Below are 20,541 nucleotides of genomic sequence, written 5' to 3'. Positions count from 1 at the left end.
AAATTTTTTCCTTTATACTTGACATGGAATATTATATTAGTTTCAGGTGTACAGCTTAGGGATTAGACATTTATATAGCTGGCAAAGTGATCTCCCTGATAAATCTAGTCTCCATCTGACACCATACATAGTTATTACAGTTATTACTGTTATTACATACAGTTATTACATAGCTATTAGTGACTAGACTCTCTATGGTGTACTTTACGTCCCCAGGATTATTTTGTAACTGCCGATTTGTACATCTTGATCCCTTCACCTTTTTCACCCAGCTTCGCTCCTCCCACTCCTCTCCCATCTGGCGTCCCTCAATTTGTCCTTTGTATTTATGAGTTTGTTTCTGTTTTGTTTATTCGAAGTCCTAAACCCTTCACAGGCCTCTTGCTCTTCTGAGCCTTCACACACACCCTTGTTCAACACAACACCCTCGTCCACCTCGTCTACCTAGCAACTAGCACACATTCTTCCTTTATCAACTTAAACGTCACCTTTTCAGTGAAGCCATCCCTGATCCCCACACTGGGTTGGGTCTCTACGACACACTTTCTTATCACAGCCATCTCTTTTACCTTTGCAGCCAGCAGCCCTCTACATGTCTATTTATTAGAATATTTAAGCTTTGTCTTTTACACTAGAAGATAAGCTGTAGGAGGGCAGAGACTTTTTCTGCTTCCTGTAACTTCAGCACTTTACTATTCACACAGGGCTTGCCACATAATAGATGCTCAATAAATATCTGTTGCCTGAGCTTGAAAGAGTGAGGGTCTGGAAGACACAGAGAGGCACTAAAAGGTAGTCTATATAAACCTGGTTGTCTATAATGCTTTCTGAAATATTTTTTCAAAAAACATATATACACACATATGCCATATAAACCATTCCATAGAGCACGTTAATACAAAATATATTTTCATAGGTCAAAAGGACTGACCAATAATTGTATGACTAGTAGCTGGAAGAATCCACGGCCAAGGCATGTCGCAGTCACAGAGGGTGGGAAAAGAAGGGAAAGGTGATGCCCATGTACTGTGCTGAGCCCCTCCATAAGGACTCAGTGGCACTGATTCAGTAAATACCCCCATTTCCAGGAATGCACGCCCTGGACAAACTGGGCTATTTTATGCATATACAGCTAGTATTGAATGATGGTTATCCATTTTGAAATTTTGTCTAGGGCCCTGGCAGGCTAACTGCCACTAAAAATGATTTCTACCTTCTCGTTGTCATTGATACATTGCCACTGTCTGAGGCTTGGAAGATGGGTCTGGTCTGGTCACATCCAGTCAGGGCATGGTCTCCTCTGGTCTAGCTTTTTCTGGCTCAGCTCAAGGATGCTCTACCTGGCCTTTGCCCTGGCTTCTGAGGCCCCTTAGAGATCATCTGCTCCATCTTCCCTCATCGAGCTGCAATTCCCTTGACAGCATCCCTGGTGGGAGGTTGTCGGATTTCTCAAACACTTGCAGGGGTGAGAGGTAGCCATCCAGTTTGTGAACGTCTCACTTAGAAACACCTTCCTTATGTTAAACTGAAAAGCCTTTTCTATTTGGATTTGGAACATTAAAGGGCACTCATTCTCAAAAAATGTACATATATTCTGACAAATGTTACACCTTTCAAAAATATTTTCCCAGAGTGAGTCTATTGATCTGGACTGACTCGGGTTATAAAAGTATTTCCCAGTAAATGGCCAAGCGGCTGCCTACCCACAGACAATGGAACTTGTACAAGGAGAGAAAAAAAACCATAATTTAAAGGATGGGAAAAATTTTGTTCATGGGGGAGGAGGGGAGATATTTAAGAACATATTTCTTAGAAAAGTAGTGTTTAGGTTACATTTCTCACGTTCGATGTTATATTTCTTTATAAACAGCAAAGCAGTTCTCATCGCTTTTCTATTATTCTCTTAAACCACCGGAAAGCAAGTGGAGAAGATGGAGAAGAGAGAGAAGAGGAAAAGGACACAGGTGCTGATCCATGTCCTGGTTTATCTGGACGTGACCCTCCCCAATTTCTTCCCCGCTCCATCTTCCCAGAAGGCTATTAGATACCCCCACCCCACCCCCACCCCCAGAGAGGCCTCTGGATCTCGAAGGGCCTTCAATGTATTTTGTGCTTTCGCACTGATCTCTGTTACCTTATGAGTTTTTCAAAAGCTTCTTTTTCCTTCCGCAAAGCAGTGAGATAGCGTTGTTCCTCAGTTGAACCTCCATATATGAGAAAGTAAACCCTGTAAGGTAAGACAGAATTCTTTTAATCTGCAGAATATAACTTTTAATCCCTGAAAACAAGAGCACAGCATTTGAAATCAGCAACCTGAAGTGTTCAAATAATAAATATTTGACTTAAGGATGAAAGGTTCCATTAATCACATACTTACTGAAATTAAGCTGCCCAAATCCCACCTGTTAAAGGTCTTATTACCACATGGATTTTTTTTTTTTCTTTCGCCAAAAGGAGGAACAGAGTTTAGATAAACACTGAAATATAACTATAGGGATAGAATAATTCTTTCCTCATAACTACAAACAAATTAGGAAACACAAAATCTTACTGGCTTCTCTTTTTTCAATTTTTCTTTGCATCTCTGCCAAACAAGCATTAACAAAGTTGGCTGGTAGTTATAAGAACCAGTTTATGAAAGTTCACGTTAGTGAAAAATAAACAAATGAAATCTATATGACCTCTATCTTTGCAAATAATTTCTCAGTTCTTTTTTGTGTCTTAACAGAACCGAGTCATCACACATTTTACATAAACATGCAGACACTGAAGACATACGAATTATATCAGGCTCCTCAAAAAATAATTTGATATATGCTTTTCTATTAGACAAGTTCTGCTTTTCTATGCTGTTTATTGCTAAGAAGACAAATTAAGCACCTCTTCTGTCCCTTTTCTTCATCTTCTATCAGATATTTTCCCTTTTTAGCCCTTGGGCGTTCTTTTAGATTCCATTTCCCTAGATTACATTTCTTCCAAGTGTGAACAGGGAAGAGACCATTGGACGATGAGTCCAGTTCCCCGAATGTGCCATGTGGCCGAGGGCAAGTCACTCACCATTTCTGGGTCTCAGTTTCCCACTGATAGAGCAAGCAGTTGAACTCCCAGGTCCCTTCTGATTCTGACACTTTGTTTGCAAATATCACACTAGTGTATTCTCAGGCAACAAAGAACACACAAGTTATCTACAAAGCTGATCAACAGCAAAGTATGAAGAATTTGCCAGCCTATAATTATTTTACCAGTTTCATCTAATCTCTTCATCCTGCAATATTCTTGATCCACCTCCTCCATTCATCTCTACTAGGAAAGGCTGTATTAATTAAAGTGCTAGAAAAAATTTCTTTTGGCTCTGTTTTTGGTTCAGGCTGAGTTCAGGATATTAATTTTGCTGTTTATTCCCCTCAAATAACTGGCGAGCCAGAACACTATATTCTTTGCAAGGCATCATTTTCTCATCTGACATTTCTGTAGATTTTTCTTCTGATATTTCTTGAAACTCAAGAAAACTTAGTGCAATAATTCCCCTAATACTTTAGGTTTACGGTAATGTAACTTAGAGTCGCTTCTTAAAATGTGTAAGAAAGACATTTTAGAATGCTGAAATTACTTAGCTGAGTCATATTAATTGTGGGAGAAGTCAGGATATTATACATTTCCTGGGTTTCTTCAGATATAGTGCCCTGGAAGCTACAGGGCAAGGTAAAAGAACACGGTGCGCAGGCAGAGCGGCAAGGACCGAGCGCGCGAGCAGGCCTTGGGTTCGCTGAGATGCCAGACTGGACTTCCTTCCTGTGCGAACTGCCCAGGTTCATCAGAAAGCAAAATAAGGTTTCATACACTTAACCAACATCATGGCAACAGAATGTTAACTATTAGAAAAACCACATGCAACTGGTATAGTTTCTGGGTTAAATCCTAAAGAACAGTGACAGCGAAGCCTTCAAGACACAGTGCATTCTCTTTAGAACTTGCCTCAGAGGTTTCCCGGGCCGACTCGCCCTGTAAATTTCAAGCTGACGAACGAACGTTAGCTCGGCGTCATACAGGACCACGTATCTCGGCTCCACTTCATGGAGTACCCTGGTCAGAGCATAGGGGTCACTACAACCCAGAAGTGGGTGGATGATGGTGAGGGGATCTTTCAGGATTCCATAAGCGGCATCAGATGACAAGTTTAGATCAAATTCCTCGTGCTTAATTTCTTGCAAGCAGCTTTCCGGGCTACTGCTTAAGTCTCTAGGACATCCTTCCTGGCTGTCCCCTTCCTCCCCCAGTTCTTCAGATTTCCCCATCATTTGAGTTAAAGTTAACTTTTGTTTTTTCTTTTTGAGAGTCCTTTCTTTGGCAGAAGACCTTTCTTTGTTTTGGGGGTCTTTGGGTCTTTTGTTAGATTTCATAATCCTCTTTGAGCTGTCCTCCTGTCTGAATTGCTTCCACACTTCTTCAGCTTTGCTGTCCTTCTCAAAGGTTTTCCTGTAGAGTCTCAGCAAGAAGGCCTCTGCCCCGACAGCAATATACTCTCTCAGTTGGGAACATGTTCTGTCATCGCTTGCACAAATAAGTACTTGACCTAAATTTAGAAAACAATGTCATGTTACTATTACCTCACTTCTCCTATTACCCATAGGTCCCTGTGCCCCTTCCCCCAGGAGGAAGACACATCTTACCCCTTGGCGTTGAAGATACAACATTTACAATTTATTTAAAAAGGGTCTTAGATGCTTACTGGATGCTTTTTCCTCTCTGGCGGGATTACTTGAATCTTTTGAGTAAAGTTGAAACCAGAAATATTTAGAGCCTTATGAAAGTAGAGCCACCGTATAATGGAAGATTTAAAGAAGCTCTTTTTAATGAATAATTTTCCAGAGGATCTTATACACCAAAATAAATTCCAAATGGATTACAGAGTCAAATGTTAAATATTAACTTATAAAAAAAAGGTGACTATTTTTCATTTTTCTTGCTAGAGATGATTTTCCAAGCTTCAGCAATGAAAGGAATCTCAGAGAAGATTTAAATCTATAAGCTAGGATTGATTCTTTAAGAATAAAAATTGTGCCTAAAAAAACTAAAGACAAAAAACAACTCTTTATGCAACAGCTCTGATAAATGTTAGTATCTCTGATATATAAAAAGCTGATACAAACTGAGGACTCAGCCTAAATTGGCAAAGGAAACTAAATTCACAAAAGAGGAAATGCACTTGAGAAGATATCAAGCTCATCAAACATTAAGATTTAAAACAAGATATTTTTCTCCAATCAAATTAATAAAATTGTTATACATATATGTACATGCACACACACAAACTGACTCTAGTCATTGTTAGCTAAGTGAAAGAGATAAGCTCTTATACTGCTAGAAAGAAAGTTGATAAAAACTTTCTCTAAATCAATGTGGTAATAGGTCTTAGAAGCTTTAAAAATATTAATATCATTTGACTCATTAAATTCTATATCCAGAAATTATATCTACCTATGACTTCACCAATGTGAAATAGAAAATACATCAAAAAGAAATAGGAGGAAATATGCCAGTGTTAACAGTGGCTACTAGTCATCATTTTTTTCCCTCTCTTTTTTCTTTATATTTTTTATTTTTTCTAGATGAGCATGTATGATTTTGGGTCTTAAATCACAGCACCAGTCTACGGCCATGCCACCCTGAATGTGCCCGATCTTGTCTGATCTCGGAAGCTAAGCAGAGTTGGGCTTGGTTAGTACTTGGATGGGAGACCACCTAGGAATACTGGGTGCTGTAGGCTTTAAAAACAAAAATCACAGCACCATAAGATCTGGAATGATATCCCCTGCATATTTATTAACATAAGGATTATGTGCCTGCCTCTACTGCTTTGTGATAGTTCAAAGACTCAATAGATATTTAAAAACTATTTTCTTTTATTTTTTATCTGGCTTTATTTTTTAAATTTAGTGCAGGTTTAGTCTACTGTGCTAATTTATTGGTCTACTCATATTTAAATGGAGTAGGCTTAAAACTTGCAATTATTTTAGGACTCAGTCAATGTTACTCCACAGAATAGTTTAGGCTTCTTTAAAAGGTAACTTGCTGAGAACATAAAACATAAGACTCTAGCTTTCTCCTTGGGGATTCCAGATTTTAAGCCTGGTGAATATGTACGTGGAGATTAGCAACATCTTTAAATAGAAGTTCTGAGAATGCAACTAGTAAAAAAATCTGCTTTCGTGGATTTACAATGATTCACCTTGGAGAAAATCACACTAAATAAAAAGGGGGTTGCCGCTAGGATTTCTGTTCATTTGGCATTTATCTATCTATATTTTATAAACAAAATAGTAAGTTATTTTTAAAGAGCCATTCAAAAAGACTCCTTTTCTTGGTTTTGAAAGCAGATGTCATCATCCCCTTTTTCCTACCTGGACCACCAAGGGCTTCGCTCTCCATATTTTCTGCCTCAATTTCTTTCAGTACTTCGGTCAGCGCTTCCCACTTTGGGCTGCTTTCTAGGACCAGTTCCTTTTCTGTATAGAAATAGAGGGTGATCTCATTCTATGAGATAATCTTTATCCATAAAGTATTGCAAAGGCTTTTAAAACAACAGATAACACAAGCATCATTCCATAAGCTCATTCCTTTGAGCTTCCTTCATAATGCCACATAGAATTTGCTTTCTTGAAAAAGGTATCCTTATGGTAGAAATGAAAGAAAGAGAAAAGACACTTCAAACTAACAGTAATACAGGTTTCATAATGCCATGATAGAAACTGATATTCACAGTCACTAATAAGAGATGATTTCGTGTTAGTTGTCAACTCTGATGTTATATACCACTTGCTATACAAAATAAAGGAATCAGTAGAAAACGACAGCATTTTTTCAAAAATCCCCATTTTTTTTACAATCTTGAACATGAAATAGCTGTAGACAACAATTAAACTTTTATTTACATCACTAATATATTTAATTAAGTTTTGAAATAGACTTTTGAATTAGAGAGTAAATACTAACCATATCCTATGCCTTAAAAAACCAATGATATGTTTGTTGTTGGGTTGTATGAGTTCTTTATATTTTTTAGATATTAGCCCTTTATCAGAGGTATGTATCATTTGCAAATATCTTCTCCCATTTAGTTGGTTGCCTTTTTGTTTTGTTGATAGTTTCTTCTGCTGTGCAGAAGCCTTTTGGTTTGATGTGGCTTGAGAGTACCATGATAAGTGAAATAAGTCAGATGGAAAAGGACAGAACCATATGATTTCACTCATATGTGGGATATAAAACAGAAAGCAACAAATAAATGACTAAAACAAACAAACAAACTGATAGACACAGACAACAGTATGGTGGCTACCAGTGGGGAAGTGGGGTGGGGAGAGGACCAGGAAGGTGAAGGGGGTCAAATATGTGGTGATGGGGAGACTTGACTTTGGGTGGTGAGTGCACAATGTAATATGCAGATGATGTATTACAGAACTGTACTGCTGAAACTTATGTAATGTTATTAACCAATGTCACCCCAATAAATTTAATTAAAAAACAATAATATTTATTATATCTAGTAGATGAGTGTTGTTGGAATAAAAATCTATATTTGCTTCATTCTAGTATACTTATGTTCTTTAAAAGCTAAAGGGATGTTCCACTAAGACTTTAAGTGCCCCAAATAGCAATTACTCTTAAGTTAAAACAAAACCAAAACCAAAAACAAAACTACAGTTCTTATGTAGCAGTAAGAATATCTCGATCGATACTTGGCACTTGTTATTTGGAATCTTTTGGTAATGAATTCTAAGGCTTCATATGGTGAAACTTTCTAACGTACATTACATGTATTACATATAACCTACAGGCACACACTTTTCACATGGCCAAAAAGATATTTAAAATTATAGTGTAATTTCATAAGCAATTCCATAAAAAACACTTTTAAAGACAAGCCCATAAAATACCTTGCTCTTCTTTAATCTCCACTTTTTCAGACGTTTTGCCTTTTTTACTTATTTTGGCATCTGGAACACGATAAACCCTTGCTCGAGCATTTACAAACATCGAGGTACTAGAGTCGAGAAATAGCCAACCTAATGTGAAAAGTTAAAAAAAAAAACCAACCTTCAATTTATAGTTAATTTTCAAGACTCTCTGATGGTCACACAAGCTCTATATACACCTGGCGGCCATCTTGTTCTCCTCCGAGCCATACCTTCTCCCTTACTGTGGCCTCTGTCACTGTTGGGCTAGATCGGTGGTTTTCGAAGTGTGGGCTACAGATCCTTGGTCTCAAGATATTTTCAGGGGGGTCTGTGACCTCAAAACTATTCTCATAATAATACTAACTCATTATGTGACTTTTCCTTTGATGGTGCAAAAGCACCAGTGGATGACATTGCTGGTGCCTGAGCACAATCAGGCAGTGGAACCAAAGTGTACTAGCGGTCAACGTATGCTTCATTTCTATGCATCTGTAGTTTAGTATTTAAGAATGTCCCTGTCGAAGCAGTTAAAATTATTAGTCACCTTAAATTTTGGCCTCAGGGGCCCATGGACCACACTTTGAAAATCACTGACCTAGCCAAACACCGAGAGAGGCCACAACAGTGGGAGGCGGACATGGCTGTATGAAAGCAAGATGGTGGCCAGTTACATGTGCATGTTTCCCTACAAACCTCTTCTCTTTAGTCTTCACACTCTAGCTGATGAAATCCCATGCTAACTTGCTGTTTCTTTGGGGAAAATGAATTTTAAGTTCTTAACAACTAAACTTCTGGCACACGACTTATTTGGGGAATGCCTGTAATATAGTCAGTCTTTTCTACAAATAAAACTGCTCAGAATGGATGTGAGTATTTATTATTATATAGAAGTTAAGTAGGCAGAAACATTAGCTATCAGTAGAATCTACATCCTTGTGCTATGAACATAAAACGTCATTTTAAACCTTAGTATACCATGTAGGTGAATATAGAACTCCCCCCATCTGATTCTCCAACAGAACTAGAACATTATTCAAATCGGCTCCTAGAATAAAATAATATTATTATTTTTTCTCCCACCTGAGTTTTGACCAAAAGCCTTCTCTGTTGCTCTCAGAGATTCTAGAAGATTAAGAAATGTGATACAATCATACTGAGAGAGATATTGCAGCAAAGTACGTAATATCTTCAAATCTTGAACCAAAGATTTCGTCTTGGCTCCAAGCTGGTGCCACAAAGGATCCAGATAATGGCGGATTGTCTAAAACAAGAATAAAATTGAGTACTGCTAAAATATGTTCAATATAGTATTAATAATATAGATTATACTTTCAATAAACATTGTCCCCTGTATACCTAAAAATGGTTAAAGTGGTATGTTTTATGTTATGTCTATTTTACTACAATAAAAGAAAATCCAAAACATTATCTTCCAAGAAAGTGGATAGAAAATTTCAGTTCATAAGGTTCTAATAATGATGCTTAATTTTTCAAATACAGAGAATGTCTTATCACTATAATCTTTGTGATCAGGTAGAGTCAATTCATAATTATCCATATTTACATTATTAGTCAGAAGAGAAAAGGCCTGATAAACATCAAATAATCAAATATTTGTTTTTAGGAAGAGCCGAAGCATGTAGCTCAGACACATTCAATTTCTGCCAAGTTTAGCTGTGACCCTATCCTAGACAGATGAAGTTGTGGGACCCATTTGGATGATTCAGCAGAAAACCAGGGAAACTACATGACATCAAATTAAATAACAATATATCTTAATTTGTTGGTATAAAACATCTGTTTAGTTTTTTTAAGGTGTTATTCAAGGATGGAAAAATATTGGTTAAATTAACAGTTAATCGACTAAATTGTTAATAAATTGACTAACTTTGAATATTTTTTATGATCCTAAAATGCAGAACAACTTTATGTATATACTACATAAGTATCCACATATCCACAGCTATATATACCCATTTACTTCACAAACTGATTCCGTAACTAAAAAGGATATTATCTGTAGCATGATATGGAAGCAGTATCACTATATCCATCTTACCTAACAAATTTAATACTGAGCAGAAGTACTATTTGGATGACCATATAATTTATTGTCTAAACCAAGAATCTTGTGAAAATGAAATGATACTGTTCATAATTACTCCAGGACAATAGGCAGATCGTCAACAGGCAGACTGCCCTGAGACAAACTGGAACATATAACTACATGCCTCTTTTGTAAAATCATCTGCAAAAGTTCAATTTTCTAAAAAGATGTAAATTACATCTATATTTAGATTTGGTTACTAAGAGAATACTTAAAACAATACTTTGACTTTTACTAGCCAGGGGATGATAAACAGAGATTTCGTACAAAACATATTAGGCTATATTTTGTTTCTCTGGGGACATACACATTCTATTAAAAGAACGTGAAGTTTTTTTGTTTTTTGTTTTTTTCTTTTTTGGCTTCACCATGTATTAAATTACAATAAACTTTATTTTTAAGAATGAGGAGTGAAACACATGAAATTAGTTTTATGCATCATTATTTCATGTTAAAATAACTTTTTGGAAGAATCAGAGAAATGAGGAGCTAAATTTTTCCTTTATAATCACTTTGTATTATTTCTGGTGACAAAAAGATTGATTCAGAGTTTAAAAGACAGCAACTTATTCTAACAAAATATAAAAGAAACAAAAAAGCTGCCTGGAATTCTTAAAAAGTCAGCATTTTCTGGGTCTATAATTCAATCTTAGACATTTTATGTATCTGTATTAATATTAATCTTTGATGAAAAAAATTAGAATAAAAATTCCTTGAACTAAAGTCTTACCATTTTCTCAATTCAGAAAGTAATTTTAAGACAGAACAAGTTTCATATTCCTCAGTAATGAAAACTCGTCCAAATTATTTTTATTCCAAACAAGAGATCATAAATTCTGAAGCATTCTTATGTAAAAATCTTCTACCTGTAGATATCCAAATGTCATTTCAGAGCAAAAAGGTTATTTTTCCTCTTTTTAAATTATACTTAAGAGGTAATCACTGTAAAAATCAGAGTTGCATTATATGTCAATTCACATATTTCACTACAAATTATTACTCTCCAGTAAACCAAATAAGCTAAATTTTAAATCACCTCCAAAATAAATATAAATAACAGCAAATTCCTTTTAAGAACACTGTACATATTAAAATACCCTGCATTCTTAAAAATTATAACATAAACCATGCTTAAAAATGAGAAGAAATAGAGTACCTTGTCAAAGGGTTTTCCAATTGCATTTTCTAAAGATAAATCTTCAACTTCAAGTGATGGGTTATGGCATTTCAGCTCCTTTAGACATGCATTTAAAATGTCCAGTATAGCAGTCTGTATGGCAAGCATGGCAGGTGTCATAGAAACATGAATTTCTACAACTTCAGGTTTGTGATGTTCTAAAAATGAGTTTACTGCTACATGGAACCTAAAGAGACAAATAATTTTCAAATATTTTCTAGAGTTTCAACAGGTACGTATTTCTGGTCTTGGCTTAATACTCTAATAGCTTTTTGTAAATGAATTAAGAAATGGAAAGCAAAATGACAATGTTTTCAGGAATACTTTTAACCTCAATGAGTGGAAATTATTCAAATTAAGGCAGAGGTTAGCCAATGATGGTCTGGGCCAAACCCAGTGGCCTGTTTTTAGGAATAGTTTATTGGAACACGGCCACACCCATTGTTCACGTAGTGTCTTTGGCTGTTTTCATGCTATGACAGCAGAGTTAACTGTGACCACATGGCCTGCAAAGCCTATATCTTCACAATCTGGACCTTTCTAAGAAAAGTATGTTGATTCTCGAAATAAGGTATAATTAAGAAAAGAAAAAGATCATTACAACTCTTAAATACCATATAGTCTAACCACAATACCTATTAGCATAGGTTGTTAAATGTTTAAAAATGGAAACTTTCTCTTTTTCCTAGAAATTTACAGTAATTCTTCAAAATCTTTGTGCTTTATTTCCCTGATGGGTAATTTTCAAAGTGGAAGTGAGCATCTTAGCCAATAAATTTGTAGTCCACCTACAGCTGCTATGTATGTGAGTCGCTAGATAGATCCCTGGGGGTTTCGCTAAGTGGACAAGAAAGGACAAACTGGCTGCATTTGGATGGATTTAATGGGCTACTAGAAAGATAACAATCAAATCTCTCTCCTTTTAAATGAATCATAAATGTGGTGACCATACAGTATTTATATTTGGATATACTTGTTATGAACCTGACTAGCATGTATCAAGTCCAATTGTAGTACATTTTACATTACATTAAAGTGAAAAATTAAATAACAGGAGATCCTCTTTCAGAAATTTATCACATGATGCTATTTACCTTGGCCACAGATATAGCTTCCTTACGAAAAGATTTCTCATCACTCTTTCCACATGACAAAACCCAGTATCAAAGGCAACGGCATTGTCTGTGAAAGCTTTAATAAAACCACGTTTGTTTTTCTGGCGAAAGAGGCGAAGGATGAATGCTTCTTGACAAGACTCGATTATTCTGTGAGCTCTATACACCAAGATGCCTGAGGAAGGAAATTATAATTTTGATTACAAAATTGACATGGCATTTTCAGGCTCCCTTTCATTTACTTACCACATTTTTCTTAGTGCCTACTTGAGCATGGGCGAGCACTGGTCTGGGCTGCGGATATAGCCTTAAAGAACACGAACGAGTCCCTGTCCTCATGGCACTTACAATAAACAATATAAGTGAGTAAAATATTTAGTAGGTTATAAGATGGTAAGTGCTAAGGAGAAAAAAATGAATCAGAGGAAGAGAGGGAGCGTATGTGAGGGGTAGTGCTTTGCTATCTTTGAGTAAAGACTGATGGAGGTGAGGAGGTGAGCTCTGTGACCATGTTCAACGCAGAGGGAGTGATTTGAGCTAAGGTCCTGAGTTGGGATGTGTCTGGCGCAGTGGAGGAAGTATTTCTGAAAGCTAAGTGGGTCACCAATTCTTATATATGTGAATCAGATGTAGACAACACAAAATTGCTGCTTTTTAGAAGCTTGGGCACCATTTTATCTATTTTACCTATTAGAAGAATTCAATTTTCAGAATCAGAGTATATTCAATTGAGAGGTAAATCAGTCCATTTAAAATAAAAACTTTTAATGAATATGTTTAGTACATATGTTTTTTGGCAGGGGTGTGATGATGATGACTCTGAATCACAAAAACAAGGACAATTATTTTAAAAAGTTTATTTATAAAACGAATGTTGGATCAGATTATCTTTCATACATGTATGTTGTTTTGATGCAGTGTGATTAGTGATAAATTAGGGAGCGACATGAGATGGCATGAGTGTACAGATATCATTTCTAGATCCAAAACTTTATTCTTTGATGATTCTCAGTCTTTTAGACCTAAATCAAGCCAGTTACCTTATATATAAATCATATTTTTGTTATAAATGTACTTGCCTGTTTTTGCTTCAGTTCTCATTACTCTGTGTCTAGAAAATGACATTAATAATAATTTATGACCCCTTTTAATAGGTCAATAAATTCAATTCAGATTCTACTATTTTTGGTATTTAAAGCAAATTGTTTTTCAAATATAGTAAAAGTTAATAGTGTTATTCTAGAATTTGTAGACAAAGAATTTTTAATCACTCCGACACATGTACATAACTAATTTACCACTTGGAAGAGATTCTGTACCTAGTAGGCAGGTTTTTCCAAATGCTCTACTGGGCCACACTTGCTGGCCTAGATTGAAACATTATATACAAATAAAAATAATAAAAATTGACTTCTAAAGGTAAATCTCAATTTAAGAAAACGTTGTGCTCCAAAAGGTCATTTGTTTGGAACTCAGAAGGAGGAAGGAGAAAAGAACTAATATTATATCCCTGGCACTGGGGTTAGGTACTTTTATGTTTTTAAAAATTTCATCCTCACAATAATTCTAAGGGGTAGGTATTATTATGAGACCAGGAAAGGGAAGCAACTTGATCAAGGTCATCCAGCAAGTAATAGGAAACCAAAGGTTCCAAGTCCTGTGTGTCTGAGAACAAAGACAGGTTTTTCCTACTCAGTGATCCCACCTGAGGCCTGCTCTTCCTTTAATAAAAAAACAAAACAAACAGCAGGTCATATTTCTTGGGGTAATTTTAGTCCCACAAAAGCCTACTTAAATTTTTATGCTTCTTTAATGTTTCGTACCTCATACTGTACTGTAATTACTTCTTTACATCTGTCTTCTGCACTAAACTAACAGAATGTTTACCTCGTGCCATGCATGACGCTAAGAATTTTACATACATCATCTCATTTCACACTCACGATAACCTATGAAGAAGCTACTGTCTCCAATTTACAGATGAGTAAACTGAGTCAGACAGAAATTAACTTTCAATTAGGAATTATTTACAAACTCTACCTTGGACATTTCTTTGATTCAGATTGCTCTGCCTAATTAGGTTGAATTGTTACTGAAAGAGCAATACTGACATCTAGTGGTAGATTCAAGACATATTCTTTTCATTTTATTGACTTAAAAATAAAACTAAACTTATAAAAAAGCAGCAAATAGTAAAAAACTTTCTGATGTATTAAGACTTTTGGTTATAAAAATCCACTACTACTTTTGCTATTATCTGTTTATTATGTACCAGGCACTATATTAAGCAAATTATTTTATCTTCATCTTTACAATAACTCTAGGAGGGATTATTTCCTCAATTTAAGAAATAAGAAAACTGGGGATCGTGAAAAAAACTAATGAAAAATTAAGTAACTTTCTTGTAAGCGGTGGCATTACCATTCAAAGTCAGGTGATTCTGACTGCACGGGGTGTGGTAGTGCTTACAACAATTATGAATGTTGCGAAAGTATAATAATACAAATACAGAATCGTGATGTTGTACACCTGAAACTAATATGTTATATGCTGTATCTCAATTAAAAAAATAGTGTAAAAAAATTATAATAAAACTTTTCTCAATCAGTTCACCATGAACCACATAAAGCATTCATTAACACATTTATTCATAAACTATTTCTTGAAGGTCTTTTAGGTTCAGGGCAATATGATAGACACAGTGGGAAGTACAATTATGAATACTCTAAGTCCCTCTGCCTTCCAGAAGTTCACTACAGGTCACAGTATATCCGTGCATCATTCATCCTACAATTCCCAGTTACTTAGCTTGGGATGACAAGTTATTCCTTGTGCTTATGAAGCTGGTTTTTAACGAGTGAGAGAGACCAAAAATTCGGCAAATATAATGTGTTCTGAGTGCGATGAGAAGCACAGGGTAACCTGAGGGCACAGACATAGGGCCCCTAAATTGGCTTTGGGGAAATCAGAAAAGGTTTTTTAAAAAAACAAATAACAATAAAAATTCCTTTTCTCTATTAATTCTAGCTAAAATTAAACCATTCTCCTCAAAATAATTAAGCAACTTGGTTTAATTTCAGATCATGAAATTAAATGCTCTCTAAAGAGGAAAACCAAATATTTTAGGAAATATATATTTATAAACATTTCAAATTTGAGTAGATTCTAGAAGCAAATGCCACCCAATTACCATGTATTTACTAAATAGGAATAGGAAACAAGGTCAATCTTACGTTTATTTACTTATTCAGGCCACAAATATTTATTTAGCATCTAAAATGTGTCAGATACTGTCCTAATGGCTAGAAGCACAATGTTGAGCAAAAACATCCAATATCATCCACAAGAAGGTTCTAGTTGAGTTTAGCAGATGGGGCAGACAGAAAAAAGTGCAAAATTATACACGATAAGATTTCAAAATCTTACCAGTAATTAAATCTGAAGGTATTCTATCAGTCAAGAAATCAACCACAAGTATTCGACTTGTTGCAAATATCACACCTCCTTGGGTGTAAACCTCATAGCGACTGTTGCTTGCGATTTCATTTGTCACACGGCGAGGGAGGTGTTCCACCCCTTCTATCTTCAGCTGATTGATAAAATACTCCTAAATGAAACCAAACTTGATTAGGAGGCTGTTGAATACAAGGCAATTCTTAATAGGTTACAGGTATTTGTATTTAAAATGATATGCTGCCTTTCTCAGAGATACACAGACTTTACTACTTTATGCTGATCAACCAGCCAATCTACATTCAACTAAGGTTTTCTTGTTTTGGGGTTTATACCAAAATATCACTGCACTTGAGTTGTCACAGCATTTTAACAACAGGAAAAAAAAAGGCTTTTAAAATCCTGAGTTAAAAGACTTCTGCAACCTAGAAAATACTTCTCACCAAAGCCAGCATTGTACTGTGTGAGAAGGTAACAGGCGGACCCTTTCCTCAGGCAATGTTTAGCCTATTCCGTCTCCATCCACCCTAGAGGGGCTTTCATCATGTCAATGGAGCCCTTGGCCCTTTACTCCTTCCATTCTGATACTACCTTTACTGGGGACCTGTGTTGTGCTAAGTCCCATGTCGCCAAGTCTCAGAGATACCTAGATGAATTGGACAGGGTCCCTGCCCTCAAGGAGACTGCGGTCACTCTTCTCGACTGACATTTTCCTCCTGGCCACCCGCTCTATCTAGGGGCTCACCAAACTTGTCAGACCAGGCTGTACTGCCTCTCAACATCCCCAGCACAGGTGTAATTTCCCTTCTGTCTTCCTCAGTGTCCTCCCTCCTCCTTAACCCCAGGTATCTTCCCCGGGGTCACTTCCAGCTCCCTTCCCTTCAGATCCTATGCCCCTTCTTCCACAGCCCTGGTGAACCCCCGCCCCCCAGTCTCCTTTTCCCCACACGGTTCTTTCCAGCCTCGGCATCTCCTTTCACGTCCCCCCATTACCTTGAGATTCCGCCATCCCCGCTCCCACCCCTTGGACCTCAGCAAGCCCTTTATATAGTCAACTTTGGGACTCCCTCGCTATTCCTACCGTTCTCCAGAGGTCTCCCTCTCGGTCCCATCCTCCTCGAATGACTCCCCTACAACTCCGAGTCCCTCCATTCCCCTCACTGTCCCTGTACTCATGTCAGGGACCTGCACCTTTCTCGGGACCCCTCCCACCCCTCCCAGTGTCCTCACACCCCTGTCAAGGACCGGCATCTCCCTCGGGACCTCTCGCAACCGTGCCGGGGACCTGCATCTGCCTCAGGGACCCCCATTCCACGCCCTCCCCACCGCGTCAGGGACCTGCATCGCCCTCAGAGGCTGCGCATCCGCGCCGGGGCCTGCATCCGCTCAGGAAGCCCCCAGCACTCCCGGGGTCCCCTCAGCCCCGCGCGGGCGGCCGCACCTCCTCGGCCGGCTGCGTGTTGAGCACCAGCACCAGGCATGCCGGGTGGCAATGCAGCCGGAGGAAGTGGTAGAGGAGCCTGTCGGCGCCGAGCCCGCGGGCGCACACTACCAGCCCGTCCGTGTCGAGTAGTTCCAGCACCAGCTGCCGTTCATACTCCAGCAGCGGCGCCATAGCTGTCAGTCGAGCCGACCGTCCCGGCTCCATGGGCGCCCTTCCGGGGCCGTGGCCGAACGTAGCCGAAGAGAGCCGAGGCCGAGACGAGCGTCGGCCGAGCTCAGCCGAGCTCAGCCGAAGAGAGGCTGACCGCGAGAGCAGCGTCGTCCGAAGGAAGCCGAAGATAGCCGAGACGAGCGTAGGCCGAACGTAGCCGAAGAGAACCGAGCCCGAGAAGGCGAGCGTTGGCCGAACGTAACCGAAGAGAGCCGAGCCCGAGAGGGCGAGAGTAGGCGGAGCTTAGCCGAATAGAGCCGAGACCGAGGAGAGCGTAGGCCGAACGTAGCCGAAGAAAACCGAGGCCAAGAAGCTACGCGCTCACCGAACAGAGCCGAAGAGGAGCCGAGTAAGGCCGAAGATTCGTAGTGACTGGAAGGTGCTCTAGACAGGTGTCGCCTTCACGCCTCAGGTTCTACCCCCAAGAAGATACCTACTAAGAAGAGCTTAGTAGGTGACTAGGCTCAAGTCCTCCAAGCCCTCAATTATTCCATCCTGTCTGGTAGCATCGATTTGAGTCGGGCTGCCGGGATCTGGACCTACCAAAATGTTACCAAAAAGCAGGAGAGAATTAAACCCAAGGGTCTTAGTTTCCTGATCTTGACAATTTTAAGAGTTTTGTCACACCTCTAAGTACTACTAGAATTAAAATGCTTTGAACAAGCAGAATAGTTTACTAATCTCAGGGCTCTTGTTTTTCTTGAAAGGTTTTAAATACAATAAGCTATTTAAAGTCACAACCAGGTGTCCCCACAACAGCTGCATCTCGCCTTCCTCTAGAGGGCCACCTTGGATAGGTAGTATTTGTTCTACACCTAGAAATGCCTGTCAATCTATGTGGAAAACCCTTTTCCCCAACCTTCATTATTAGAAAATAGAGAAAATAAGCCGAAATAAGAATCATTTATTGCATTTCTCATAAATAACCACTGTAACATCATGAAATGTATACGAATATATATACACACTTTCCCAACAGTTCTTTTACTGACATAAGTAACCTTGATTTAAACCTCAAATTTGTCACCAACATTTGACAAACCTCTGAAAATGGTGTTTAATATCCTTTCATGAAATCCTTTTGTATGGCGAGATTTTTGTTATGAGGGTGTACTGTACTTGTTTACCTAATCCTTTATCAGTGGACACTCAGTTTGTTTTGTCAACTAATGGTTATTCCTGTGAACTCAAGGCCAACAGGAGCCCCCAACCTGGGGTGCTGTGAGGAAGACACTTTTATTCAATGCCAGGTGGCCCTCTGGCAAGGGCCTTCCATGGCTCCTCAACACTGGTGTTTCAGCCCCAGCAGATGAAACACAATCTTCAGTGCAAAAGAAAAGTGAATTTGAGGGGACCTCACAGTTTGATTAGTCCAAAAAGCACTATCCTGATTAATCAGAATGGAGCTGCTCTGAGTGGTCAGTGAAGGTGCTAATGAAGATGCAACTCTGTGGCTCTGATTGGCCAAGGACAGTCTCAGTCCTATTGGTGGAAGTACGATTCCAGGAACTCGTTCATAAGGGTTGGCTCAAGCAGCCAGAGTACAGTGCAGACAAATAGTTCAGGTGCTTTAGAGCAGGCTTTTCTCTGAAACCGGGCTTGGGTGAGAGGCCCCTATTTAGAAACTACTGATATGCTTAGTTTTGTTTTGTTTGTTTTACAGTTTCATTTTTTATGTATACGAGAGAAAATAATGACTTTTATTTATGTTGGTATTTAAGGTCTTTAAATTAGTTCATTTAACCCTCACAATAACTCATTGAGGTAGATATTTTATTTCACTTGTACTTAAGAGAAAATGAGACTCAGTGAGGTCAAATGTGACAGAGGGGAAAGATGATGTGCTTTGGACATAGATCAAGTTGAGTTTGAAGTCTAGCTTTGATAATACATAAGAGTGTGAAGGGCAAAAAATTACCTAGTTTCTTAATAAAATATTTTAGGCTTTGTTTTTAAACTTGAGCCTAGTCACCTACTAAGCTCTTCTTAGTAGGTATCTTCTTTCTTGGGGTTGACAGTTTCTACGAACCCCTCCCCCAGGATTATGGATAATATTTCACTGAACATCTTTGTACATAAATTTAACCATGCCCCTAAGACACGCTTTAGAAATGGATAATTACTGGCGTAAAAAGAACGTTTATAAGGCTTTTTTCATTTCATTCATAGTGGCACATTATCCTCTAGAATACCTGTACCAATTTACATTTACACCAGCAGTCTACAAGAGCATCTGTTTCTCTACCTCGTTACTGCTTAATCTAGTATTTTATTTATATTTTGTCAAGATTAAAACAGCATATAATAATTCCTGAGTGTTGGCTAATGGAAAGAGATGTCTGCAGATATTCTGCTCACAGGACACCTATAAGACAGGTATTACTCTTTCCAGTTCTGCAAGTGAGAGAATTGAGGCCCAGGGAGGTTATGGAACTGGTGCTAGACCACCAAGCTAGTTAATGTACTTCTTAGATCTAGTTCAGGACATGGTAAGTAGGAACTCAACTCCTCGTTAGGATGTGCCTGTTAAAGTGACAGTCCTGAAATGCAGTGTTGATTCCCAAGCTGTGGTATGCAGAATAATGGCTCCCCAAAGATGTCTCCATCCTAATCCTTGGAACCTGTGACAACGTCCCTTACGTGGCAGACGAGACTTTGAGGATGTGATTAAGTTAGAGATTTCAGGATGAGGAGGTTATTTTGGATTATCAAGATGTGTCCCATGTAATCATAGGGAAAGAGGTAGACAAGAGGGTCAGAGTAAGAGAAGATGTGACGAGGAAGCAGAGGTTGGAATGATGTGGAAGGGGCCAGGAGCCAAGCATGCAGCCTTTAGAAGCTGGAAAAGGCAAGGAAATGAATGCTCCCCTAAAGCCTCCAGAAGGAACACAGCCCTACTCACCCATGTTGGACTTCTGACCTCCAGAACCAAAAGATAATCTGTGTTGTTTTAAGCCACTAAATTTGCAGTAACTTGTTACAGCAGCAACAGGAAACTATGACACAAGTATTCACTATAGTACTCTGAGCTCTAAAGATGAAGGCCTCAGCTGATCAAAACAAAACAGATGGGAGTATAT

At 38.3% G+C, this 20,541-nt stretch overlaps 1 protein-coding gene and 1 pseudogene across 2 annotated transcripts in view; one reads left to right on the top strand and one right to left on the bottom strand.

Moving 5' to 3' along the window:
• The window catches only part of ERCC4 (ERCC excision repair 4, endonuclease catalytic subunit), a 28,205-nt gene extending 10,730 nt beyond the window's left edge, over positions 1 to 17,475 (bottom strand). Inside the window, exons 1-9 of one of the 2 annotated variants that reach the window (XM_011358387.2) lie at positions 17,249 to 17,475; positions 15,781 to 15,961; positions 12,334 to 12,529; positions 11,219 to 11,426; positions 9,036 to 9,216; positions 7,935 to 8,063; positions 6,402 to 6,506; positions 3,976 to 4,573; positions 2,135 to 2,227 (exon numbers count right to left, since the gene is read on the bottom strand). In XM_011358387.2, coding sequence (XP_011356689.1) covers positions 2,135 to 2,227; positions 3,976 to 4,573; positions 6,402 to 6,506; positions 7,935 to 8,063; positions 9,036 to 9,216; positions 11,219 to 11,426; positions 12,334 to 12,529; positions 15,781 to 15,961; positions 17,249 to 17,455 — 1,898 coding nt within the window. In that variant the 5' untranslated portion in view covers positions 17,456 to 17,475. Of the gene's footprint in view, positions 1 to 2,134; positions 2,228 to 3,975; positions 4,574 to 6,401; positions 6,507 to 7,934; positions 8,064 to 9,035; positions 9,217 to 11,218; positions 11,427 to 12,333; positions 12,530 to 15,780; positions 15,962 to 17,145; positions 17,167 to 17,248 lie in introns of those variants that run through there. The other variant, XM_011358388.2, reaches the window with a different exon arrangement.
• Positions 5,649 to 5,767, top strand: LOC111738585 (annotated as a pseudogene).
• Positions 17,476 to 20,541: the final 3,066 nt, after the last annotated feature.

This window comes from Pteropus vampyrus, unplaced genomic scaffold (assembly GCF_000151845.1).
Source record: "Pteropus vampyrus isolate Shadow unplaced genomic scaffold, Pvam_2.0 Scaffold40, whole genome shotgun sequence".
In the NCBI taxonomy this organism is placed as follows: domain Eukaryota; kingdom Metazoa; phylum Chordata; class Mammalia; order Chiroptera; family Pteropodidae; genus Pteropus; species Pteropus vampyrus.
This window is presented reverse-complemented; position numbering and strand designations above follow the sequence as displayed.